The 22,332-nt window shown below is 44.5% G+C and overlaps 2 protein-coding genes and 1 non-coding gene across 4 annotated transcripts; 2 read left to right on the top strand and 1 right to left on the bottom strand.

Moving 5' to 3' along the window:
- Window positions 1–144: 144 nt before the first annotated feature.
- kif20a (kinesin family member 20A) lies at window positions 145–13,534 on the bottom strand. Its single transcript, XM_035521407.2, has 19 exons — window positions 13,451–13,534; window positions 11,856–12,043; window positions 11,416–11,535; window positions 10,452–10,571; window positions 9,433–9,571; window positions 9,116–9,291; window positions 8,730–8,814; window positions 8,050–8,262; window positions 7,760–7,871; window positions 6,766–6,840; window positions 4,890–5,033; window positions 4,137–4,305; window positions 3,895–4,047; window positions 3,562–3,701; window positions 2,978–3,080; window positions 2,504–2,747; window positions 2,288–2,379; window positions 1,525–1,662; window positions 145–1,390 (listed from the first exon to the last, which is right to left on the bottom strand). The coding sequence occupies exons 2-19, from the start codon at window positions 12,033–12,035 to the stop codon at window positions 1,037–1,039; spliced, it is 2,757 nt and encodes a 918-aa protein (XP_035377300.2). The 5' UTR covers window positions 12,036–12,043; window positions 13,451–13,534; the 3' UTR covers window positions 145–1,036.
- Window positions 13,535–14,724: 1,190 nt separating this feature from the next.
- On the top strand, window positions 14,725–20,019 carry arsb (arylsulfatase B). Of its 2 annotated transcripts, none has more exons than XM_027030595.3 (8): window positions 14,725–15,251; window positions 15,384–15,588; window positions 16,301–16,491; window positions 17,041–17,248; window positions 17,837–18,080; window positions 18,197–18,267; window positions 18,564–18,716; window positions 19,067–20,019. In XM_027030595.3, exons 1-8 carry the CDS (start codon window positions 14,988–14,990, stop codon window positions 19,327–19,329), a joined length of 1,599 nt encoding a protein of 532 aa, XP_026886396.2. In that variant the 5' UTR covers window positions 14,725–14,987; the 3' UTR covers window positions 19,330–20,019. The 2 variants fall into 2 exon arrangements, with proteins under 2 accessions (XP_026886396.2, XP_026886397.2); XM_027030596.3 differs by having other exon boundaries at window positions 14,726–15,251; window positions 15,402–15,588.
- A 683-nt stretch (window positions 20,020–20,702) lies between these two features.
- trnad-guc (transfer RNA aspartic acid (anticodon GUC)) lies at window positions 20,703–20,774 on the top strand. Its single transcript has one exon. It is a non-coding gene; the product is annotated as a tRNA-Asp (tRNA).
- Window positions 20,775–22,332: the final 1,558 nt, after the last annotated feature.

Raw genomic sequence — 22,332 nt, 5'->3', positions numbered from 1 at the left:
GTAGAGCCCACAGCAAACAAGGTATGACGGTTGAAAGCCCACTGAACAAGAAATGATGCAGCCCTGTATGTATGGTACTTCACCTCTCTGAGTATGGTCCAGCTGTGGCCTGTTTTTTGTAAATATCTGCCCCTGGGTGCAAGGTCAGTGTTGCTAGTGAAGAAGTGTGTAGTTAGACTTTTATAGCAGCGCCACTAATGACACAGAAGTAGGCCAGAATATGTACTCAGTGGTCATGCTTCTCTGCCGTTGCTGCTCCAGTGCTGTGGCTTCAGCCTGCCCAGAGTGGTGCCAGACTGGGTTGGTGATGGAGCAGCTAACGTTTCATTATGGAAGAGGCACAACATGTTCTAGCCCTTGGAGCTTGGAACTATGGACTGCAGGGATTAAATGGAAAAAACCCTCATCATTTAAAGCCAGAGAGCAAGTGAAAACCTAGAGCCAGAGACACAGATTTCCGAGCTCCCCAGGAAACGATGAACTTTATTGTTCTGCATTGTTTGAGTGCAGACATCCTACCTTGTAACACCTGTTTTAACAGTACTTTTAAAGTGTCTGTAATTAGGGAAAAACGTTATACTTGAGAACCACAAACCAAAAGTGATACAACAGTAAAAATGAGACACATACAGAATAAAGTGAGATTATGTACTACTCACTGGTATAGAGGAGAAGCATCCAACATCATGGAGACATGAATAAAGTTATCATGCTTACAAAAACACTATACACACACACACACACACACACACAATATAAAGAATGACGATTGCCAGCAGCATGGACAAAGATACAGATACAGTAGCAGAGATGGGACAAGATATAAATACAAGCTTCTGGCAGACATGTCCCAAAAGGCATTGGTGCATTATTTCCCTTTTTAAAAAGTGGACTGTCCAAAAAGAAAACATCCACAACCACTATTCAACAGGTGATCGACGAGCCTGAGGGGATGTTTAACAACGGCAGACATAATATTGCATTTGGTACTTAGTGTGCATGTACAGGTGGAGCTTTCCACCGGCAGTGGGCGTGGTCAGTACCTGCCCCTGAGCTGGAGGATGGGGCTGGCTGGGGGGGAGGGCTGGCGGGAGCGCAGCACTCTGGCGTACGGCGTGGCAGTGGGCGTGGCCCTGAGCTGGCCCGTGGTGGTCTTGGTGCGTGAGAAGAGGGAGTGCAGGAAGGGCCGCTTCTCCGGGGGCTGGTTCTCCATGTAGGCCATGGCCACGCCGCAGCCCCGCCTCTTACAGGAGCTGGGTGTGGTGGGCGTGGCTGGAGCAGGAGGCGGGCGCTGCTGGCCAAGCTGCATCTGTGCAAGAGCTTCGGATTTGTGGCGCAGTTCGGCCTTCACCATTTGCAGACTGGTGTGAAGCTCCATCAGCATCTGGTCCTGAGCGTGGAGATCAGAGGGGCAGAGAAGAGCAGAAATCAGTCCAACACCTGTACTAAGAGACCGGCGTGTGTGTGGAGAATATCTGTTTAGTGAAAGTATTGTTTGTTCTACTGTCTGTACACACGTGTTACCTGTTTGGCGAGTGTGTGGTCTGCTGTACTCAGGGCGGTGCGTAACTTCTCTCCGTCAGTGTTACGACAGCAGGCTCTCTCCCCAGACTGCAGCTTCAGACCCAGTGTGTGCAGGTCTGCTCGCAGCTGCCTGAGGTTCTGCACACTCACACACATACACGTAATGACATGAGGCTGGAAGTTTGAAAAAAAGAATGCAAATCTGCTTGCCAGAGTGATATTTTTTTTCCCCCATCTTCCTGGGTGTTTTTGGCCTCTTTTGTTGTTTAATAATTTGGTTTATTTTATAGTTGCAAAGGCAGAATTTGTTTTCATTTATCACAATTTCACATCCGAGGGTCTCACAGAAGGTCTCTCTATCTCAGTTCAGGACTAACAGTGTCCAAGACCAAGTGTGTAGGATCCTGACCAATCACAGGTTGTATTTAGACCAAATCGCATTTAGACTTCACTATCAGGTGAAATGCAGTTTAAGACCAGCAGTGCAATAACAATGTCTCATTCTCATTTTCATAGTGGATAAACACTACATGTAGTATTTACAAACTAAATATGGCTGCATATTTAACACATCAGGAGAGAAATTGCAGCTTTAATCATTTGCTGGCTTTTGTAAAGCCTGAAATCCATTTAAATAAATTTTATTCATAGAATGTTTTATATTTAAGATGCAAATTCTGAGTTTGGACCAGCCTCGGACACCACAACAAGAAGACAAGCTTCCCACTAAGCCTCCCACTAACCTTCCACACTTCCCACTAACCTTCTGGCCCTCCATCAGCTTGCGGTCCACTGTAGCCGTCAGGCTTCCAGTGGTGCTGTCAACGGGAATCTGCTCCTGGAAACGCTTCAGCTCTAAGGAGAGGCAGCGCAGAAAGTCAGTCTAACACACACACACACACACACACACACACACACACACACACTCTTCCTTACTTCTCCACTCCCACGGGCTGCAGCATCCTCCCACTCTACTTACCCAGCGTCTTCAGTCTCAGCTCAGTCTGCTTCAGGTCCAGCTCCGCCCTGCACTGTTCCAGCTCCGCCCTGCACTGTTCCAGCTCCGCCTTCTCGTGCCCTGTGTCCCGCCTCTGCACAGAGGCCAGCCTCTGAGAGCGCCGTGGGCCCTCCCCCTCCACCAGTGGGGGGAATATAGGAGCCCCACTCCCACCCCTGGGCTCCTGCAGAGCTGCGGTTAGCTCTCGGATCTGCTCCTCTCTCTCCTGGACGAAACCGACACCCAGATAACACTTTATTACTTTATTGATACAACCTTAAAACACGGCCTATGCCTTTATTCTTGTTCCTTTCTCTCTGTTATTTACTTATTTGTTTGTTTGTTTGTATGACCGCTTAGAAACGGCATCCGAGCAATCCCACCAATCAAAAAGATCTAACAAAACAGCATTGCTGGGTGAGGATAAAGGGTAACGGTGAGGTCCTGGCCAGTCACCTCCAGCTGCTGGCTGTAGTACGTCCTCAGGCTGCTCCTCAGATTGTTGATCTTGTTCTCACACCTCTTCTCCATCAGGTCCCTCTCGCTCTCAAGGGTTGTGCTGCAATACAGAAAGGAGCAAAGATTTGTGAGCTGTTATAAACATAAAGAAGAGGCCATTATATATATATATATATATATATATAAATAAATATAAATATTTCAGGTGTTTTTCTTATCACAGCCCCCTCACCCACTACTGTATACAAATAAACCACCTCATTCATCAGTATCCCCCAGTAAACCTTTTCTGTGGGAGTTTCAGCTCACAGCCCCTGCACAACACTGCTTCAGTTCGCTGACGTTTCAGAGCATTCACTTATACGCAGCTCTTTTAGCAGTTTTATCCTCCATTTGTCAGACACGAAGCCATTCTCTGCCTTTGCGTTTGTTTTTGTTTACTTTTGTTTGTTGGTAAACAATGTCCACACAGTTAATGCTTTTGTGCTTTACCGGAGTGCTATATGGTGTATACCATACGTGCTCTGAATGACAGAAAGAATATATACACGTACACACACGCAAGCACAAACACTTCGCACCTGAAGTTGTCCTGCATGCTGTTGATGATATCCATCATCTCGGAGCAGACCTCCTCTCTCACACGCGCCTCCAGATCCTCCTTCTCTTGCCGCTGACGCAACACCTCCCGCTTCAGGACGTCAATGGCCTTCAGGAGAGCCTGCATGACCACCGAAACGTTAGTCTCTCTGTCGCTCTCACACGCACGCACACAATTTTACCGTCACACATGCGCACACTCTCACAAGATATCACAGCTCATGACATAGTCTTAACATTTACCAAGCTTTCAGTGTCACAGTGAACCAGTGCTGCTGACCAGTGGAGCAGCTTACCGAGGATCAGCGACTCACCTCAGCGTTGAACATGGTGAGGTCTCCTTCTTCATCACTATCCTCCTCCTCTTCCTCCTCTATTAGAGCCGTGTCGTTTGGATGGACAGACTGCTCCCGAAGGAGAGACAGGATGTAGGCCACGCGCGTCTTAGAGGATGGACCATGCACCAGCTGAGGACACAGGTAGATGCGACAGGTGAGAGCAGTTTGTGGAAGGCCACAGGCCGCGGCGCAGCATCGGTCGGCCGGTCTCACTCTACCTGGGTGGCGATGGCGGAGAACTTGAGGGCCTGTAGGGTTTCGTCGTAGGTGGATGCGCAGGGGTTGATGTTGACCATCATGCAGGAGTGCCCATGCCCACAGAAGTAGGCCTGTAGCACACGCGTTAGCTTGCTGTCCCTGAACGGCACCACCTGCGGGGGTCGCGACCTGCAGCCAGGAGACAGCCCCCAGGGGGTGGGTCAGAGAACCTCGGGGGGTAGATCAGAGAAAGCCCTGGGGTTTGGGGGCAATTCAGAGACAACCCCTGGGAGGAAGGGTTGAAGACAGCCCTCTGGTTTAGTCCACATACTCAGCATAGTATGCATGCAGTGTGCAGGCATTGTTCATCTCTGTCACCACTGAGGAGATCTATTCTCTCTGAACACATAAAGGACAAGCTCACCATAACACACTGTGCTGAGGTAGCTAGTTGATAGCAAGTTAGTTTAACAGAAATGCAATCAGACCTAAACCAGCCAGGGCAAGACTTATAAGAAGGTGACCATCACCAGTGCTTGTCCCTGACATACTAATATTGTAGAAAACTGCAATACATAAATGAGCCATTTAACCAATCACATTTTAAACTGTGTGCTGCCAGCATTCTATCAGTCAAATGCTGCTAAGTGTTCTTTGATCAATCACTGAATTTGCATAACCTAAATGACCCAACCAGTAATTTGTCAGAGTGACTGCAGGCTGGTGTTTAGGCAGGGAACTCCTCTCTAAGCAGGATAACTCCTCCCCCTCACCTGTTGTTCTGGTTGTGTCGGAGGGCACTCACACAGCGTCCCAGTGTGAGCAGAGACGTGTTGATGTTGGTCGCCTCCTTCATCCGCTCTCCACTCTGCTGCTCCTTACAGCGCTCCGAACCAGCCAGGTCACACACAGACAGCCTGTGGCACACACATCGGCACACACATTACTAGGGATGTCCGGATCGAGGATTTTTTTGCACTCAATCCCGATTTTACATTTACTGCTTTTAGCTGACAAGTTTATCCAAAGCGACTTACAACTTGGCGGTAATCAGCAACCTTCCGATTACAACTGAAGTACCTTAGCCACTGAGCGACCACTGCCCTGCAGTGGACAAGATCGGAGTCATTTAATTCCGAGTATCTTCCGATACTTGTATTTTCCTAAATAATACTATTGCACAGTGCACACTTCAAGTTATTAATACCAATTCAATGTATATGCTTGACAACTGAATAGCTCTGCAGTGCATTAAAAAAAAAAAAAAAAAAAAAAAAAAAAAAAAAAAAAAAGCCTGCATCCAAGCTGTTGCGGAATGCTAATTTTAATTTTTACATAATAAAGCAACCAAAAGGTTTTGACCCTCGTGTACAAGCTGAAACGTGTGCAGCCCACGCTTGGTACCCCCAAATCATCCACTGATTTTTCCGTATTCCTTAGCTGCATTCTCGCATGGACCCGCCGCTCGTCTGTTTCCCAGGTGTTCAACATCTCCTCGGCTGCTCCGCAGTACGAGGCCCAAAGCGAGACAAAGTATCGGCCTCGGCGCCTCAGACGTCTGCGGCAGCCACGTCTGACCCAAGACCTCGTAAATGGTCGCGAAACCCGTTGTGAAGCGCCGGCAGGGCAGTGTCTGAAATGTAGCGTTGTCGCTGTAGGCCGCGGCGCGGCTTCAAAAGACGAAGAAAACCCGTATTTTCTAACACAGCGACAAGCCGGTGCGCTGAATTAACCTACCTTCTCTGTAATGTTTTTGGCCATGTCACTGTCTCCAGAAAATTTCTCTCTTCTTTTACGTTTCCTCTTGTGTGTTTTGCCGTTGTCTGGCTAACCTGAGTAAATTCACTGTATTCCGCTGAGTGTTTATTTTTTAGGTGGCGTATCAAATGGGTAGAATTGAACGTAGCTCTGTTACTACCGCCTGGCCAAATTCTTGTGTTTCAGACATGACACGTTTCCTTCTCCAATTTAAAATGTTTCCACACTGCAGACATTTTAGCCACGTTCTGTTCTGTTCGACACCCGTAAAACAAAGGATTGTGCTCAGTAAAGCCGATACCGATCAATAAAAAAACCTCGATCGGCCCCGATACCGATCTTTGAGATCAAATCGGGATGTCTCTCTCTCTCTCCCTCACACACACAAAAACAAACAAACAAACAAACAACCCCTCATGCACTAAACATTTCTTTAATGTAGTAAATAATGTAGAAGTGCTTTTATGTACTAAACGTTTCTTTAATGTAATAATGTAAAAGAGCTTTGTGTTTGTACGTGTTTAGTTTCAGCCCTAGGCCTTTCTTTATAAGGTAAATGTGGCTCCAATTACTCACTGATTTGTTTATGTACACTTTGATTACCACATTCAATGCAATAAACCCAGTTTGACTCAGCATAGGTGTCCTGTTAGCCCTCGCTACAGCATAAGAGCCGTTTCACTCACTGATTCGTTTCTTTATAAGGTACAAGAGCCGTTTCACTCACTGATTCATTTCTTTATGAGGTATAAAAGCTGTTTCACTCATTGATTTGTTTCTTTATAAGGTACAAGAGCTGTTTCACTCACTGATTCATTTCTTTATAAGGTACAAGAGCCGTTTCACTCACTGATTCATTTCTTTATAAGGTACAAGAGTGGTTTCACTTACTCACTGATTCGTGTTCCAAGTACCAGATCAGTCTGTGGCTGGATATGTAGCACCCGAAGAGTGAAGATACAGTGGCTGGAAAGTCAAAGGGTAAAGATACAGTGGCTGGTAGGTCAAAGTCTGTCACACTATGGGTGAAAGTCTAAATGAAATAACACGATTCTTTGTTGAGAGGGGAAACAATATTTCTATTTATAAAAGCTAAGTTTCTGACATATATGAAACAAGTAGTTTTGTGAGTCATGACCCCTGTTATATTCAGACAAGTGTAATAACTCTCAGAAAGTTGCAAACATGGCAGGTTTTTTGTGTAATTTGAATGAAATGGAGTAATTTAGGCCTTCACACGGCATTCATCCAAAACTCCAAAGCTAAAAAATAAACAATCAACTGTCATGTGGTACAGTTCGAGAGAAAGCACCCTATCAAAACTGTGGCTGAGGTGTACTGGTAACTGTGGAGTTTTGGTTGACGTATGTGCTGATATCTGCGACTGAAGTTGTGGTTGAGGTGTGTGCTGGTAACTGGAGTTGTGGTTGAAGTGTGTGCTGGTATCTGTGGTTTGATTTGTTGTTGAGGTGTAAGCTGGTACCTGCGGCTGGAGTTGTGGTCGATGTGTGTGCTGGTATTGGAGCTGTGCTTGAGGTGTGTGCTGGTACCTGCGGCTGGAGTTGTGGTCGATGTGTGTGCTGGTATTGGAGCTGTGCTTGAGGTGTGTGCTGGTACCTGCGGCTGGAGTTGTGGTCGATGTGTGTGCTGGTATTGGAGCTGTGCTTGAGGTGTGTGCTGGTACCTGCGGCTGGAGTTGTGGTCGATGTGTGTGCTGGTATTGGAGCTGTGCTTGAGGTGTGTGCTGGTACCTGCGGCTGGAGTTGTGGTCGATGTGTGTGCTGGTATTGGAGCTGTGCTTGAGGTGTGTGCTGGTACCTGCGGCTGGAGTTGTGGTCGATGTGTGTGCTGGTATTGGAGCTGTGGTCAAGGTGTGTGCTGGTACCTGCGGCTGGAGTTGTGGTTGAGGTGTGTGCTGGCGAAGCTCTGGTTACGTCGACCAACCCTGAGCACTTTCCACGCCTCCTCAGCACTGCGAACCTGAATCCACGTCAAGTCTGTAAACACAGGAGAGTGCAGGAAGTGCTTTCTTTTGAATATCAACACTGAGACCACACAGAACGGCAACACTGAGCGATCTCTTTGGTGAATCAGCTAGAAATGTTTAAAGATTATAGAGGTTGTACTTAACCCATAATTCCATGTGTGTATTCGTGTCTGTGTGTGTACGCATACCCTTCACGTAGGGGTTTCCATATTTGTCGTCACTCAGACGCAGCGTGGCTCTCTTCCGGTTGTGGAGGAACGGTGGTGTCTCCAGCAGGTCGTACAGAAACTCGTTGTAGATCTCATAGAAGGAGACCCAGATGGAGTACTGGAGGCCGGGCTCCAGATCACCCCCACTGCTGAGAGAGAGCCCGTCCGCTTCCAGGCACACAGTGTCTGAATCTGGGGAAGACATGCATGTTTAGGGGCTGGTTCCTACAGCTCAACTCAGCCAGACGGACTAGGCGGTGTTTGGATCTCAGTATAAGACTTTAATATGGATAAGAGGTTTCTGCTATAGATGGCATCTGTCCTCCCTTGGCTGTCTCTAGTTTTGACAATCATGTATATATAGTGTTCTTGACCATGATGGTCAGAAAGATCTTCACCTTCAAAAGGATCATGTGGTTCCCATGGAGACCACTGGACCTTCGTCCTCAAGAAACCCACCAGTGCTTTGAGCTGATGACTACCAAATGTATATCCAAACTTAGATAGCTTCTACAAGAGAATGGGAGTGATCTGGACCAAATCTAAGAGTTTGAGCTGCATAAAAAGCTGCTAGACATCCTAACCAGATGCTTGTATGGATTTGAAGACCACGTGCAGTCTATGAACATCCTAGCCGTGATGGTGAGGAAGATACTCACCCTCCAGGTACGTGGCAGTGGAGAGACCTGCAATGCCGCTGTCCCAGTCTGCAGTGACACCTCCACGTGGTTTCACCGCCTCCACCTGCAACACATACACTGGTCATTGACACCTCCACCTCCACCAGCAACACACACACACACACACACACACACACACACACACACACACACACACAGCAGGACCAACTCTGGACACATGGTTGAAATGAACCAGAGCAACACTACCAGCTGGAGAAACAGGGGAGTCCAGTTCTGTCCCTGGAGGACTAGAGTCCAACACAGTTTCAAACACTGCCGATTCACCCCAGAGCTTCCCACCTATCTACGGAACACGTTTACCACAGAAAGGAGAGCGTCTCGGAATTCCCAAGACCCAAGTTTACCTCAGTGAGCAGAGCTTCCCTGCGAATTTCCTCGGCGCGGACCTCTCCTGCTTCCAGCCTACGGATCTCCTGACTCAGCACGGGCTTCAGGTCCATGGCGGGATACAGCCGTCCTGTCAGTTTGTGGAACACGGAGACCAACACGCGGGGCAAAAGGCCTGCTTCTGACACCGTGCCTACAGTGGGGACAGACGAGAGTGAGGGGCTACACGTGCTCCAGCACATCAGATATGTGTCCCTGTCCTGTATGTCCTGTAGACTTGTGCCCATATCCTGTATGTCCTGTAGACTTGTGGCTCTATCCTGTATTACCTTACCCTGTATGGTGTAGGTTTTGCCTGAGTTGGTGACACCATAGGTATAGAGAAGCCGGTTTTCTCCACGGAGGACGTCACGCACCATCCCTCTCATAGTCTGGTCATATACCTCCTGCTGGGGGGCTTCTGGCCCAAAGATCTGAACAGGGCAAAGGTTTCTGGTCAAACACGCAAGAAACCACCTCTACCATGAGTGCATACCACACTACCGCTCGCTCTCTCGCTCACGCACGTGCGCGCGCACACACACACACACACACACACACAGCCTGTGTGTGCTCCATCACACTGGCTGGAGGCGGCAAAGAAAGACTACGAGCAGTGCCTGGTATACTATGGTTGTTGGGGTTTATTTATCAGAGAGCTTTTCTTTTAAATACGGGTGAATCACTGCATATTGTCATGACTGCATTACATTCTGATCACATCACACCAAATACCAACATTGGCAGCTAAAAGACACAACTGTACAAAATGTATTAGCCTGCCATTACAGTGCAGCACTGCTGAGAGACAAATTAAGATTCTGTCTGATGCATGCAGTTTCCTCTGCTGTGATTGGATACATTGGTTAAGATTCTGTCTGATGCATACAGGTTCCTCTGCTGTGATTGGATACATTGGTTAAGATTCTGTCTGATGGGATTGGATACATTGGTTAAGATTCTGTCTGATGCATACAGGTTCCTCTGCTGTAATTGGATACATTGGTTAAGATTCTGTCTGATGCTTGCAGGTTCCTGTGCTGTGATTGGATACATTGGTTAAGATTCTGTCTGATGCATACAAGTTCGTCTGCTGTGATTGGATACATTGGTTAAGATTCTGTCTGATGCATACAAGTTCCTCTGCTGTGATTGGATACATTGGTTAAGATTCTGTCTGATGTGGGCAGGTTCCTCTGCTGTGATTTGATACATTGGTTAAGAATCTGTGTGATGCATACAGGTTCCTCTACTGTGATTGGATACATTGGTTAAGATTCTGTCGGATGCTTGCAGGTTCCTGTGCCTGCTTACCTTGGTGAAGCTGAACCGGTGCAGGCTGGGCACGATGCCCCTCTCAGCACTCTTCATGCTGTGGGAATCTTTAGGGGCCTTCAGCAGCAGAGTGTCATCAGTCTGGACACATACACAGCCCTGCACACACACACACACACACACACACACACACACACACACAGTCTCCTCAGTCTGGTAAGTCTCTCTCCCACCCCCCTACCACATATGCATTATATCAGTCTAATCTCACAGCACATACAAAACATAAGCATATTCTAAGAGAAAAACACTCTTCTGTTAGTGTAGGAAATAGTTTACATGTAGTTACCTAGCTGACTAGCCTATAGATGTCTGTGGGTTTCGATGAAGAGTGAATGTGTGCCAGTGGACTGTGTGTGCTACTGATATGAATGGTATGTCCACATAGAAATGTGGGCTGGACGTCTACTGGTGTGACTGCTCTGTTGGTGTGACTGTTCTGTTGATTCCTCCTGTTGAAATCTTCACCAGAATAGAGGTTACAGTCTCCTCACCTCTCTATCATTACTCCTCATGAATCCTCTGCATTACAAAGGTCATTTTCCTCCCTTTATCAATGGGTTTGTCAGCACAGTCATTTTTTCTTCCAGAAAACATTCAAAAACTTCACAAGAACCAACTCTGTGAATCTGGTTCCACGGCATGCTCTGGTATCAGCCTTCGCTAACCCAGCACCATGGCAACCACAGGGGAATTCATTGGAAACTCTGACAACCCTTAGTGTGGTAACCTCAAGCTCTTCTGAGGTGTCAGATGTACACAAACCGTGTAATATGAGATTAATACTAGTCATTTCTGCCAAATTTGCATTTCACCTGCATAGTCATGGTAATTGATGCTTCACCAGGTCAGACCGGTGGACATTTATGTGGGCATGTACGGAAGACAAGTTCAAACCCACTGAGGCCAAGCATTATTTTAACCCTAGACAGAGTGAGCTTACCTGGTCTTCTCCTCTCTCCGTCTCCACTGCTGTGAGAGGACGGATGCGCAGAAACACCTGCAGCTTCTCGGCTTGGTCTCCGCCGGCAACTGGGTTCAGGCCAAGCTTTGGCTGCCCCCTCTGATGCCCAGAAGAGGCACAAAGAGCTCAGACATTTCACCAGCTCAATTCATGTTACCATCATTAACTGCTGTAATGTAGGAAAAAGTTAAAAATGACTTGTCATTTTAAAGAGTAAAATAACAAACTGACTGTCGGAGCAGTCTTTACATTTTTTAGTTAACTGAAAATAATAAGTTAACAGAACAATAACTTGTAGTTCAGTTAGCTCAATCTTCTGGCAACCAAGACACAAAGTTAAAACAACATTTACAAAAAGTTACAAAAGTTAAAACAACAAAAGTAGTTTAATTTGCATTGTATTTAACAGACGAACTCACCTGCTTTGCAGGTGTCTTGGGCTCAGTTGAGGGAATGATGACCGACAGCTCTGTCAACGGCGCCCCAAAGCGTGGGACTGGCACAGAGCCCCCAATATCTGCCGCAGTGGACTCAAACACTGCACTGCACTCCTCCTCATCGGAGAACACGGCACCCGGCGACGGCACTACTGCAGACATCCCAGCACCTGCCAATAAACAGAAATAACAACAGTAAAGATAATGATAATACTTGTGCAACAGCCTTCATACATAAAACAGAGCTCAGAGTGTTCTACAAAGTGTACAAATGAAACACCAATTACCTAATATGAAACTAAAAGTATTAATCAAAAATAATGATAAATTAATGACAGCATAAAAAAAGCAAATTCTACTTTGGAAGTGGAAAATATGTTTTCAGTTGTTTTTAAACACACCCGCCACTTAGTATGTAATGGCAGTTAGACTAAGTAGGGTTATGGGGTGGCCAGTGGGGTTATGGGGTGAAATAGGATTGGGCCTTTATGTTCGTGCTTCCGGGGCAGACCAAGAATAACCCAGCAACGGCACTGACACGTGTAAACAAACTCAATCTAAGGTTATCTTAACACACACACACACAACTATAGCTAAACTATGCCAGTACCATAATGGTCTGCCACTCAGATTAAGTCTTGTCAAGTTTCAAGTTTGGTTTATTTGTCACATACATAGTCATACACAGTATAACTCGCAGTGAAATGGTTGAGAGTGCTCTGTCCAAACTGAGGAAAAAGAAAAACAGGGGTGCATAAAGAAATATATATTCTATAAATAAATAAATATTAAAAATGTATGTACAATAGATGTATATTATGTTTATATACACAATGTGCAATGTATATTTGGTTATGTATATATGTATGTACACAATGTACAGTTCCATCTTGTAAATGACCCTGTGGTCAGGAACTGGCCAGTGGTGATCGGGTAATCGCATGTCAGCAGATGAGCAAGTCTTTAACTGTCCAGTTATAAAATACACCTATGGATGTATCTAAGCTAACTAACCGTCTATACACTTAGCTAGCTAGCTTACCAAATGCACCTATGCGATGGACGTATCTAAACTACGGACACCTAATAAATTGTCCAAATAAAATTTGGTCAGCAGATCTTTTGACTGATGAGTCTCTAGTTCAGTTGGTGTCCACATTCAAAAATGTTTAGTTGTCTTAAAGTTAACGCTGAACTTACTATAGCCAGATTAGCCAAGTTAGCTAAAGTTAGTCAACCCAGCTATTCTCTTGTTCTGAAAGAGTATAGCTGGCGTTTAACCAGTGAGCGCTTAGTTAATGAAATCCGATGTCTCCAGCAGCAGCATGTCGCGTTATATTAAACGTTATAAACATGTAGTAGAACATTTATAAAGGTAAGCTCATGTAGTAGTCACCTAACCTAGCAGTTTATCGGCTGCTATGAAACAAGATGTCGCCGTTTCTATTTTCGCTAGCGTTACTCTACGTTTTAGCTATGGATAAGGAAACCAGCTAGATAGCTAACGCTTGCAAAAATAGAAACGGCGACGTCTTGTTTCATAGCAGCCGATAAACTCGCTATCTTAGTTGTTTTACCTTGGTCTGTAAATCCTTTGACGAAAGCACAAGTCCGTCTAGTCCGGACCAAATATAAGTGTCGAGCTGAACTACTGAACGTTGGGTTTGAATCAACAACCTATATTCAAACCTCGCGCCCCACTGATTCGACCAATCATTGTTCGCGAAGGTCGCCCCGCCCCCCACGCGTGAAGTTTCATTGGCTGGTGTGCTTTCGTATACTTAAAGAACCTGTCAGTAAATCTGAATCACCAACGTGAAGAGCCGTATATGTAGATCACAATAAGCGTTTTGATTTTTCCTTGAATTTAAGGTTGCTGCAGGGCTATGTTGGAAATGATCTATCTTTTTCATACATTGACTTCTTTTAGGGATAGCCAGATCAAAACTTTTGAAAATGATATTTCAATCTTCAAATAAAATATTTGTATTTATGATATTTATTTAGCGATACATATGATATTTATTTTAGTCAAATTCAAACATTGAATGAGTGTGTGTGTGTGTGTGTGTGGGGGGGGGGTCTGGATGTGGGGTATGGTAAATAATTTACATTTACATTTATGGCATTAAGCAGACGCTCTTATGCAGAGCAACTTACAAAAGTGCTTTTTTTATTTGCTCGTAGAATACATCCTAGCCAATAGAGTAGGTTAGAGTCCAATATACCAATGATACTGTTGTATTCTACTGTAGACTACAAGGATCACTGCTGATGCCTAGAAGTGCAAAATACATAAGGTCTGTCTTAGACAATGATAAGTTTAATAAACAATAAGTACTAGAGTTTGACAACATCAGTGTAATAAACAAAACCCTACAATAAGTACTAGATAACTTAGTAAATTTAGGAACAAGGTAACATAATTTTGTACATTGTGGTATAGAATCGTCTACTGTAGTGTCCCTTCTACACACATCCAAAGATGCAGTTACTACTACTATTATTACAACGACACCTCCTGCTATTATTACTACTATTACAACTATATCTACTACTACTACTACTACTACTACTACTACTACTACTACTACTATTACTATTACTTTTAGAATTCTTGTTAATATTACTATTAGTCGTAGTAGTAGCAATAGTTGTTTATTCTGTTGTCAACAACAGCCAACCAACATATAAAAAAAAAAAAAGAATTTAGAAGTGCTAATATGGAATAAATTATGGGGAATAACAACATCTAAGTGCATTAGTCTTGGTAGAAGCAGTCTTACAAACTAAAGGCATGGCATGACGTATGAACCTATGACAAACTCATGTGACATGCTGTCACCTGATTGGTCAACATGAATCTGAATTTTAGCCACTTCGCCAGGTTTATGTTACAGATGCACTAATGTGCATTGCCAACTTGGAAGTAGTATTGAAGGGACCTTCGGTGTTTTATATTCTTTATGTGCCGATGAAGATGCATATTTTACAATGATTTTTACAAATGAGGAATCAGATAATTTACGTTTTGTGTTCGACCGTTTCCGTATTTAGATGTAGAAGGAAGTAAAGCTTGCAGTGTCGAGCAGTGTGAAGTTCAGCTACTAAAGTATGCGTGGAATTCAGTGTACAATTATGCTGGTGATCGCAACTTTACTGCTTTTAAATGCCTTGCGTGTGGAAGCCAAACCGCCTCCAAATATAGTTTTCATACTTGCTGACGATTTCGGGTGGAATGACGTTGGATATCACGGATCCGAAATCAAGACCCCGAACTTGGACAGTCTGTCAGCCAAAGGCGTTCGGCTAGAAAATTATTACGTGCAGCCCCTCTGCACACCGTCCAGAAACCAGCTGATGACGGGAAGATATCAGGTGAATTAGTGTCCCTTTAAAACATCACCTGTGGTTGATCTACGTCGCCTCAGGTTTGAGGGGAAAACATATTAAGAATCGGCACTCGTGATTCTGTATGTCTTAATTCTAAAACAACCTGCCAAATGTCAGAACCAGTTTGCATGTCAGGTCCACACAGGGATGCAGCACCAGATCATATGGCCTTGCCAGCCATACTGCGTTCCTCTGGGAGAGAAGATGCTACCGCAGCTGATGAGGGACGCGGGCTACGCTACACACATGGTGGGCAAATGGCACCTGGGCATGTACAAGAAAGACTGCCTGCCTACCCGTCGCGGCTTCGACTCCTACTTTGGTGGGTCTTTGCTTCCGCAGGCTTACGGTATTTGCCTTGTTAAACTACGAGGCAGGAAAGACGTTTACAAACTGTTTACTATCCAGATGATTTTCTGAGAGAGGAGGAGGATGTGAGGAAGGCGTGCGCCGATTAGCTGTGATTATCGGTCCTGTACTCCTGTTATTAACCTCACTAGGCAGTCAGTTCCAGCAAGAAAGAGCCTCAGAGTGAGATCCTTACCATTAACTTCTGCTTTGAACTTTGAACACATCTGTGGAACTCACCATGTGTTTGTTTGTTTCTTATGTGTCTATCGGACATTAGAGTGGAATGCCCAACATATAAATATAAATATAAATGTTTTGGTTGGTTACAGATGCTGGATCTCACCTGGTAAAGCAGGCAGGGCAAGCTGTTAACACCACCGAGATCAGGGGATCAGTTCAGAGGGAGTGTGTGTACTGTCACACTGCTAAATATTTGTAGCTCCCTCTAGTTAAGAGCATCTACCAAATGCCCTAAAGGTTAAATAATTTAACATTCTCATAGTGAAAACAACATACTGAGGTTTCTGTTTTAAATTCATAAGTGTTTGCTCTGTAATAACAAAGTTCCTCGTCTAATCATATCCAGGAACAGAACAACCTCATAGCATCATGTCCAGGAGCAGAACATCTGATTCCTCCACTGCTTTGGTGTCATTCTGTGTAATAACCCTATGTCTCCCCAGGCTACCTGACAGGCTCAGAGCAATACTACACACACCAGCGGTGCCATTTCATCACACCTCTGAATCTTACACGTTGCGCTCTGGACCTGAGAGAGGGAGAGGAGGTGGCTTCTGGCTACAGTGGTATTTACTCCACTGAGCTCTTTGCCCAGAGAGCAGCCAGCATCATACAGCAGCACAAAGTGAATAAGGTACCCAAACACAGGCCTTGCAGGCTGTTATAATGCGTCCAAATGTCTCACAGAGTCACTGAATCACTGTCCAACATAGTTTGGTTGCTGGCTGTCTTTCTAAAGATCCTCTGTAACTCTGAAGCCCATCTCATAAAAATGCATTGAAAGTAGGGTAAGCTACTCCTACTTGCAGAACTGATGACATTTGATTTGGCCAATCACAAACTTCCCCTTTGGTGCTTCCTGAGCAATGACAGCACTGTCATGTCATCACAGTGGTGTCATTACTGAAACGTGATGGGAAACTTTGTCAGTTACAGTTGATTAACAGAGAAGAGTCAAGATTACAATAATGAATGAAAAAACAGAGTTGTGGTAAAACATCCATATAGGTGCATGTGTTCTGCTGTTTGAGTAATAGTGCAATCTGCATGGATGGATTCAGTGTAACCTGATTGGTTGCTGTGACCCAGGTGTCCTGAAGGTCCAACATGTCCGGGTGTCACGAGATCCCACAGTGTCCATGTGGCACCAAGGCATTGAGTTTCTGTTTATTTGTGCTTGCAGCCGCTCTTCCTGTACGTGGCTCTGCAGGCGGTCCACTCTCCGCTGGAGGTGCCCCAGCGCTATATTTCCCCCTACGGGTTCATAAAGGACAAGCAGCGCAGGGTGTATGCTGGCATGGTGTCTGCCATGGACGAGGCCGTGGGGAACATCAGCAGGGCTTTGCAGGACGTTGGACTGTGGAACAACACTGTACTGATCTTCTCTACAGGTATGAGGGCTCCATGGTCACAGTTCATAAGGATCGTACAATCTGTTGCACAATATATCATTATTTCACTCAGTTTATCACAGAAATACGATTCTTTGAATGAACTAAGGAGATCTTGAACATCTGTTGCCCATGTAATAGTGTTTTGTTTCTAACAGACTGTTAAAGTGCTTTGGTCCTTTGTCTGCCTGTTAGAGTGTTTTTGCCCAGCACATATTTTTGGGATTAGATTGTATGCCCTGGTCAAGCATGTAAGTGTGTGTGACATCCACTATGATGAAAATCATTAAAGTGGTGAACCATTAGCTGGTCCTGCCGGACCATGTGACTGATGGTTTGACTTTGAAGTACTGTATCTCTAGGAAGTAGAGCAAGTAATTAAACAGGAGAAAAAACATCCCAACTAGTTGTAGATCTGATAATATTGATCTGTCAGGAACCATACACACATCAGGCAGGATCAGAAAGAGCAGATCATATTAGGCCTTACTGTGTAGTGCAATACACCAACACGCCACTATGTGTCACTGTGTCCCAGACTGAGTTTAACGCTGGTTCCCTCTGTGTCCTTCAATTCTGTGTTTCCAGATAATGGTGGGCAAACTCTTGAAGGGGGCAACAATTGGCCTCTCCGAGGCAGGAAGTGGTCACTGTGGGAGGGAGGAGTCAGGGGTGTGGGTTTTGTGACTGGTCCATTGGTGGAGCAGCCTGGAAACACTAATGGAGAGCTGATCCACATTTCTGATTGGCTGCCTACACTTGTCAATCTGGCTGGTGGATCAACCAATGGCACAAAGCAACTGGATGGATTTAATGTGTGGGACACCATCAGGTGACTTAATGGGGACAAATATGCTTATTATATCTGGCTTGCATCCATTAGTGCATGTAAGTGTCAGGAAAATCAAACTTTATGTGTGTGTGTCTGTGTTTGTGTGTGTTTGTCAGCAAAGGGAAAGCCTCTCCTAGACTGGAGTTGTTACACAACATTGACCCTCTGTACAACGACATTGCACCATGTAAGTAAAGGAAGGAAACCACTACAGTTCAAGGACTCTTTAAAAGTAAAGAAACACACCAAAATCGGGGACCTTGTTAAGAAATTGAACAATTAAAAATGCTGAAACAAGTAAAAATGCTGAATTATTTTTAATTTATATTTTCTTCTTTGATATCCTGTTTTTTACAGTATCCTAATTAATGCAGTTCATCTCAATACAAGTGAAAGTAGATATATTGTATACTGATTAATTGAATACGTTATTGTGTCCTTGAAAAACTGAATGCATAGTTCATCCCTTCCCACAATCTTTAGGTACTGCAGACAACACTGGCTCTGAGCAGAAAATTCTAAATTCGCTGAGGCGTGTCTCTTTGGGTCCACATCAAGACTTGCACCCATCCTTCAACGTTTCCATACATGCTGCCATTCGTTATGGCAACTGGAAACTTCTGACAGGCTACCCAGGTAACAGCTGTGTCAGTTATGTGAACGGGCTTTCTTTTATCTACTGTCTTCTTTCTCCTTTTCTGACTTTGTTATCTAATTAAACTGTTTTCTTGGTTTGTGCGCAAGAGTTGTTCCATGATATTTCACTGGAGCTTAACATATTATTAAAGAGCTTGGATTACTGCAGTGTTGCTTTAATAAATAAGTTAACTCTAATGACTCAGTAATAAGTCAGTTACATGTAGCTCTACAGGATCCTGTCCGGTGGTGTGAATCTCCTGGATCCCGTCTAGGGGTATTGATCCACTGGATCCAGCCTGGTGGTATGGCAGGCCAAGTTGTGAGCCAGAGGTGCTTTGTCTCTGCAGGTTGTCCCCTGTGGTTCCCGCCTCCAGGTGTGGTCCAGGAAGGAGCGCCTTCCACACCTGCGCCTCTCAAACAGGTGATGCTGTTCAACATCAACCGCGACCCCGAGGAGAGGCACGAGCTCTCCGCGCAGCACCCCAATGTGGTCAACCTGCTGCTGAAGCGTTTGGAGCACTACCAGAAGGAGGCGCTGCCCATCACCTTCCCCCCCGACGACCCTGGGTGCGACCCTGAGCGCACGGGAGCATGGGGCCCCTGGGACTGAGGAGGAGGAGTGTGGTTGCGCTGACACCACAGTTACTGATTCGGTTTGATCTCAGTCAAATCTCTTAAAGAATAATGAGAAAATCCTTGTCTGTAACATTCATCCGTTGAGGGGTCACATGGGTCTTAGAAGTAGAGGTGCACTCTTCTAATGATTAATGATGGTGGTGCGGGAGAAATCATGGAAAACTCAGGGAGGCAGCAATTTGTGTGTGTGTGTGTGTGTGTGTGTGTGTGTGTGTGTGTGTGTGTGTGTGTGTGTGTGCGTGTGCGTGTGTGTGCTCAAGCACATTATCGAATCAGTTTTACACCTTGTTTGACTAATGGTGGAGTAGAGCAGGTCTGTATTATCAGTATGGCATGTACAGCAGGTCTGTATTATAAGTGGCATATAGAGCAGGTCTATTTTACCAGTATGGCATATAGAGCAGGTCTATAGTATCAGTATGGCATATAGAGCAGGTCAACATCTGGTTCAGCCTGCTCTACTTGACAGCTTTAGAGAAACAGCTTTACCGTGACAGTGTCACTGTTAATGGCTTTAACAGGAAAACAGGACCGACTTGCCAAAATTAGCATGTAATACCAGCTCCGGCCCTGAGGCAGTCAGATATCAGAATCAGTACTATCCGGCTGTTATATGATCGTGTTCGCTCTTCTGCTGTGAAATAAATGTTATGATCTGTTTGCACCGAGTCGTATTTGTCCTTGTGTCAGACCATGTAAATGTAATGTAAACGTAAAGCTTCGCCGTCGTGTACTCACACATCTGTCATATGTAAGATTCAGTACAACTCCACACGTCCAGTAGGCTCCGGGACTCATACATGACAACACCTAATTCATCATACAATCCCTCCGATGTCGGAGCCTGTCGATACATTCCCGCGGACCTGCTTTGTGTCATTCCCGTGTGTTGCTGACTTGTTGAAATTGGTGCTGATAGGCTAATGAAGTGTCGGAGCTGAACGATTTCCGCAAACGGCTTTTAGGAGCTCCACGGCACTTTTCCCACTGCCAGGACAGCGTTGTGCAATACGTGTGCGCAGACCGGTGGGCAAGCGAGCGTGAGACCACCGTGTTTGTTATGGCCCTAACTCTTTTAACGGTTTTTAGCGTTAAATGACCTAAAAGTCGTGCTGTACGATTACTCAAGGCGAAAAAAGCATTCAATCCTTGTTTACTATAGTGAGAAGCAGGGGAGTATCACAGCTCCCTAGTTCATAACGTTTGCGCACCTTTTCGTTAATCACTTCTCTTTTTTGTATATGTCTCTATAATGACCGGGGGACTAACAAAGTAAACACGTGGATTGTTATGTGTGAGAGTCTAACGTCTAACTCTAAAGCTGTTGTCCCAAACATCTTTCGTAACTCCTCGTTAGTATAGTGGACAGTATCTCCGCCTGTCACGCGGAAGACCGGGGTTCGATTCCCCGACGGGGAGAAATATTTTTTATCTTTAACAAATTTATTTTTACTTATACAATAAAAAATAAAACCTTCCTAATTCCAGAGCAACGGGTCTCCTAATGTACCACTGAGAATGAAGTCTTTCATAGTGCTTCATAAATAATGTGTGACACTGAAATATTGCCGAAACTTTAAACTGCTAAACTATTTAGCGAAAAGTATGCAGTGAGTTAAAGAAATGCTCTGTACATAATTTGGTTGTGCAGGTGTAATAAACAGCTTTTGATATTTGGAATTATCTGGGTTTTTTGGATAAGTGGCACACGCGATCTCCTCTGCGTCATTAATAAAGTGACTTACAGCACCAAACCTTAAATGCTGTCTTTATTTAAAGAGTCATGGTTGTATTTTTTAACTGAATGTTTATGGGTTTTTACAAAGTAACTGTAAAAAGAATAAAATAAATAAATAAATAAATAAATAAAAAATGCAAAAGTTAGAAAGAAAGAGTTTCCATACTAATCACATAGAAAGGTTACATAAAACACATTGGAAAACAGAATCGCAAAAATGAATCATATACTGAGACTAGCAAAAGTCACAAATGAAGAGAATAAAGATAGAAGTGACCACAGGAGAAGCAGCAACTACAACAACAACAATAGTAATATCAAGTATGATAGCATAATAATAAGAACAGCACCTTTCACAAAATCTGTGGCGCCAGTGATGGCTCTCAAAGGTCCATTTTTCCAGTGGGTTACATTATAAATCTGTGTTAACTACAGGCTATGAGATCGAGTATCTGAGGAAATCCATGGTAGTAAAATAACTTTTTATCTTGCCAAGCAGACATTCCGGGTTCGCATTTAGCACAACCGCCTCTGTGGAACTAAAAAGATATAAACTTGGTGACAATTTAAAACCGTTATCTAATAATTTCTCAATAATTCCGTGATTATCATTCCAAAATGTCTGAATTTTACTACATTGCCAAAACATATGCATAACCGTGACTTTAGCCAAGTGGCATTTAGGGTAAAGTGGTGACGATGTAGGGAACATCTTAGGTTGTCTGGAAAAACCTAAAATTATCTTCCCGAATGTTGATGGAACTACATACTGGAAATATATATGTCATGGCTGTATTTAGTAACTATTTCATTCTTGTGGATGATGTTTGTATTTCGTTTGATGATGTTTAGTGTACTGCAATTTGATCTGGTGTAATTCTCGGAATATCCTGTGGGTGTCACTGTATCACTGCAACAATATATCCATGCCTCGTTAAAAACTTTAACTCTCAGTGATAAACATTCTGTCAGGCTAAGTATTCTGAGGCTGTAGTCTGAGTAAGTCTAGGTAGTAATAAAAAACCTGGTACGGAAGCAGGCACGGTGGATGGTAGAAGACACCGAGACGTGGGCAAGACAGAGCACTTCAGGACTCGGCGTATCAGTGCAGACACTGGTGGGTGTATGGCATAAATAAATTGGGACTGATGGGATCAAAATTTGCAGTGAAGACTGGTGCTTCTATATCAGCTATTTTTTCAGCAAATGTGTACGACAGACGTGTGCTAAAGACCTGGA

This window comes from Electrophorus electricus, chromosome 21 (assembly GCF_041902795.1).
Source record: "Electrophorus electricus isolate QZ-2024a chromosome 21, ASM4190279v1, whole genome shotgun sequence".
Classification (NCBI taxonomy): domain Eukaryota; kingdom Metazoa; phylum Chordata; class Actinopteri; order Gymnotiformes; family Gymnotidae; genus Electrophorus; species Electrophorus electricus.
Note: the sequence above shows the minus strand (reverse complement) of the source record. Positions and strands in the feature narration are given on the sequence as shown.